This window comes from Bidens hawaiensis, unplaced genomic scaffold, assembly GCF_021521415.1.
Source record: "Bidens hawaiensis isolate Kalapana, Puna unplaced genomic scaffold, B.hawaiensis_p1.1 tig00017578_1, whole genome shotgun sequence".
NCBI classification, from domain to species: Eukaryota; Viridiplantae; Streptophyta; class Magnoliopsida; order Asterales; family Asteraceae; genus Bidens; species Bidens hawaiensis.
In genome coordinates, this window is record NW_027492661.1 from 335077 (window position 1) to 339607 (window position 4531).

A 4531-nucleotide genomic window follows, 5' to 3' on the forward strand; every position below is an offset into this window, starting at 1 on the left:
TCCCAGTACTTAGTCATATCCCCACTTCTTCTGCTACACCTCGATCACCAACATCGTATCATTTGGCAAAAAAAACCTCCATAAAAACAAGACCCAATTACAAATTTTGTCCTTTAAAAAAAGCCAAATTACGGTTCGTGTCCTTTCCTTGCAGGCGGTGTCCTTTAAACTTTTTTTTTCTACACGTTATGTCCTTTACGCTAACTGGGTTAGAAAAAGTCAGTTAAATGCCCTCACGTGAGACGCATGTGAGGGCATTTTTGTCTTTTTGCCTACCCTTCTTCTTCTTCTTCTTCTTCTTCTTCTGTATCTATTAACACACACACACATTTCATCACCATACCTCCCACTCTTCTTCTCCATCACCTTAATCGATGCCTCCACCATCGCCGGTTCTACTATCGCATGGTTTTAACATACAAACCCTAATCGATTTCGATTCTACTGATGCCGGGTTACAACTGTATTTGTCCCCCGTACCGTCATCTTGCACCTCTAGCCACCACTGTTATCTTGCCTGGCTATTATCGCCTATTTTCCATCTGATCTACTGTTGCCGGGTATCTTTGGGAAACCCTAGGCGGCGGTGTGACGGTGGCAGTAGTCCGATTGTGGTTCTGATTTCGATTGTTGCGGTTACAAGACGGTTGTGATTTTAGGGTTTTCTTCTTTCTTTCTTTTTTCCAGGTCAAAACAGGTTTCAGGTTGAAATTGAATCGGAGGGTTTCTTGACGGATTCGGAGCGATTAAGGGTGGAATTAGGTGAGGGTTTTAGTGGGTAATCGATGGCTGAGGTTGAATTGATGGTGTAAGATCGGTTGTAGATTGAGGGTTGTTGTTTGTGGTGATCGGAACCGATCATTTTTAGGGTTTTCGATTGAATTGAAATGAATTTGGATTGGGATGATGATGGTTTGATTTTGTGGGTGAGATTGAAGGTGATGGTGGCGGCGGTAGGTGGTGGGTAGTGGTGGCAGTCGGCAACAAGCCGCGGCGGTAGCGACCTAGACCAAAGCTCACAGATTCATCGATTTTTTTTGGTTGATGAAATCCTTTAGATGGTGGTCGATGTTGTGGTGGTGATAGATTGGATGACGATGATGAAGATGATGTGGAGCAATGGTGGGGATGGGTGGATGAACAAGGTAGGTGATATAGGTGTGTGTTTTCCAGCGGCCAGTTTCATCAATCCGGCCATGGTTATGGAGGTTGCAGCTAGAGTAGAGAGAGAATAGAGATGGAGATTGAATGTCCGGTGGTGTGGGTGGTCGCCGGATGCTGTGATGGCGGTGGACCTGGTGGTGGCCAGAGAGAGAGAAAGAAGTGTGAGAGAGAGTGAAGATGGCGGTGGCTGCCGGAGTGTAACAGGGGGAGAGGGAGAGAGAGGAGAGAGAGAGAGTTTATATCAATGTGTTAATAGATACAGAAGAAGAAGAAGAAGAAGGGTAGGCAAAAAGACAAAAATGCCCTCACATGCGTCTCACGTGAGGGCATTTAACTGACTTTTTCTAACCCAGTTAGCGTAAAGGACAAAACTTGTAGGAAAAAAAAGTTTAAAGTACACCGCCTGCAAGGAAACTTAGAAAAGGACACGAACCGGTTTTTGGCTATTTTTAAAGGACAAAATTTGTAATTCTGTCTAAAAACAATAAACAATTGTAAAATACAAAATAAAACCACACAAAAAAGTAAAAAAAAAAACATAAATGTTTATAAACTATCAAGCATCCATCATTTAAAAAAATGTTTATCGAGCATCCTACGTAAATCCATCCAGACAAGGCCTGGAGACCCTTGTTGTGGGTGCTATTAGTGTCAAATTTGCTTGTGTTCGAGTATTCGGTCAAATATATTATCTGAAGTTTATTGTAGTTATTTGTTAGACATGATTTGATTGATCTGTAACCATTATTATTGCATTTTCTTTTGTATGTAATTGGCAAAAAAAAAAAAAAAAAGATAAAAACTTATGTTATCATTATTTTTACAAGTACTACAGCAATCAAGTAACATATGTAGGATACTAAATACGTACGTTCCTTTGCATTCTTGCTCAGTACTTATTGCTGTACCAAAAGACACCTTTCTTTTTTTCATCACTTTGATCAGGCTCAATGAACAAGCAAACTTTAGACTCTCTCCATAAGGCCTTGTAAAACGGAGTGCTATCAAACTGATAAAACTCACCCAGAATTGGCTTGATTGCTTTGGTGGCTTCCACGGCATGATAATGCGGAAGGTACGAAAACAGATGGTGCACAACATGTGTGTCGGTAACGCGATTCAACACCCTGTTTAGAACCGGTCCAAAGTCCCTATCAACCGTCACGAGCGCACCATTCATCCAGTTCCATGCAGAGTCGTCGTAGTGCGGCAAAGAAGGGTGCGTGTGTTGAAGGTATGTCACGGTCACAATAAGCATGTTGGTGACCGTCAACGCACCTAAGTAGACGCAGAACACCCAAGCGAGCCCGTAAGCCATCGAGGCCTTGAACACCAAGAAAACTAGGCTGAGAATCCCGATATCTGACACGAGAACCAGGAATCGCTCGTTATCAAAGAAAATGGGGCTACGAGGGTCGAAGTGACTAGCGAATCTATCGTAAGGCCTTCCAGCAGCATTAATGGACAAGTATATGTACCATCCGAGAGTGAGTTTGATAGTGAGGGTGAAAGTACGACCCAGGGGGTTGTCGAAGTAGAAGGACGCGGGACTGAGTTTTGATTTCTCCTTAGGAACATAAACCTCGTCCCGCTCAAGCGAACCAGTGTTGGAATGGTGGCGGCGGTGGCTGAACTTCCACGAGAAGTAAGGGGTGGTAACGAACGTGTGTACAAAGAAGCCTACGGTGTCATCCACCCACTCGTAGTCGCTGAAAGCATGGTGACCGCATTCGTGACCGATAACCCACAAACCCATCATCACGGTTCCTTGAGCGACCCAGTAAAGCGGCCAGGCGATGTACTGAAGCGGGTGCGGGAGGTGCGGGATGTAAGTGGTGGCAACGTAGCAGAAGAAGGCGACCGCGGCAACGTCAGCTCCCAGATACGAAAAGGATTTAATCAAAGGTCTTTCGAAACAATGTGGTGGTATGGCTTTTCTAATTTCTCCTAACGTGAACTCGGGTTTTGAGGTTGGGGCTCTTTTCAAAACCACCTCAGGATCACTTGGATTCGACCGCCCACCCGCACCCATGTTTATGCGGAAATCGATCCACAAGTAGCAATTTCAATTTGTAGAAACAAAACTGGGGGATGAAGTGCTTTTCGTTCTCCCCCTCTTTCTATGTACAATAATGTTAGCGTTGAGCTGTGAGCACTTATTTATACATGAATTATTATTATTTTTTTAGCGGTGTCGTTCTTTTAAAGGGGGCTGCTATTTTGTTTGTCTTGTTCTCTGTGAGTGTAGTGCCGTGGAGTGATTGGCATTTTAGACAACCAAAATGTACCTCCTACCCTTTTCTTTAGTTCCCCGTTACCCATATAAAATCATTACAAAACACTATATTTCTCTTTTCTATTTAATTAAATAGTATTACTTTATATCTTTATCATTACAATTTTCTCTCTCCTTACTCACAACCAGTTCAACAAATATTAAAAAATAAACAAATTTACAAAAAATCACTATATTTTCTCTCTCCACCCTATAATTTACACTCACAACCACTCAAAACATCACCCTATAATTTACAAAATCTCCTTACAATAATATAGAGAATGTGTTGGAAATGCTCTAACTAACTTTGTTTTAAGTTTCTTTTATTTGATTTTAATTTTATTTAAACAAGTGACTAGTTATTTTAATTAATTTGTTTAATTTGATTAAACAATTTAGTATATTTTTATACTCACCATATAAATTCATCAATACTTGTATTTTTTATTAACTAGAAGGTTTTAGCATATACACAATCTCATAACATTAAAACATAGACAAAATTACAGAAATTGTTGTTTATGTTTACATCAAATTTCAGTGGTTGTTCTTTATTTTTAAAAGTAACATAATTTATACTTTATGTTTCAAAATGTTACACCGTTTGTCCTTTAACACTAACCCAGTTATTTTTTCTCGTCAAGTATGATCATGTGCCTTGCACATGAGGGCAAATTAGTCATTTTAATAATTTATTTAAAAAGACATTTCAAAATAATTAGAAACAATTTAATTAAAATATTTATACATATATAATTATAATTAACCCAACCCCCCTCCGTCTCCACTTCTTCCTCCATTACCACCGAGCTCCATCTCCGGCAAGCCATCACCATCGTTGTCTTCTCCGACGACGAAAGTCCTCTCCATTCCCACTGGAAACCACAACCACCACATCCATCTCACACCCATATCTCCAACCTCCCGTAGACACCGTCTTTCCCTTCCACCGCTGGCACCGTCTCCCACCTTAACGGCAACCAAAAACTCTTCTCTATCTCTCATAAACCCTTTACAACCACTGCAACAACCGTCTCCGCTGTCGGAAACCCACTAGCACCGCTTCGGGATTGCAATCAACGACCCTTG

General features: G+C 41.2%; 1 protein-coding gene across 1 annotated transcript; it reads right to left on the reverse strand.

Moving 5' to 3' along the window:
- Positions 1-1947: 1947 nt before the first annotated feature.
- Positions 1948-3296, reverse strand: LOC143554299 (delta(12)-fatty-acid desaturase FAD2-like). Its single transcript, XM_077044089.1, has one exon. It carries the CDS (start codon positions 3194-3196, stop codon positions 2054-2056), a length of 1143 nt encoding a protein of 380 aa, XP_076900204.1. The 5' UTR covers positions 3197-3296; the 3' UTR covers positions 1948-2053.
- Positions 3297-4531: the final 1235 nt, after the last annotated feature.

Bases quoted from the DNA above. Each gene is read 5' to 3' on its own strand.
- LOC143554299 (XM_077044089.1), bottom strand. From the start codon at position 3,196: ATGGGTGCGGGTGGGCGGTCGAATCCAAGTGATCCTGAGGTGGTTTTG.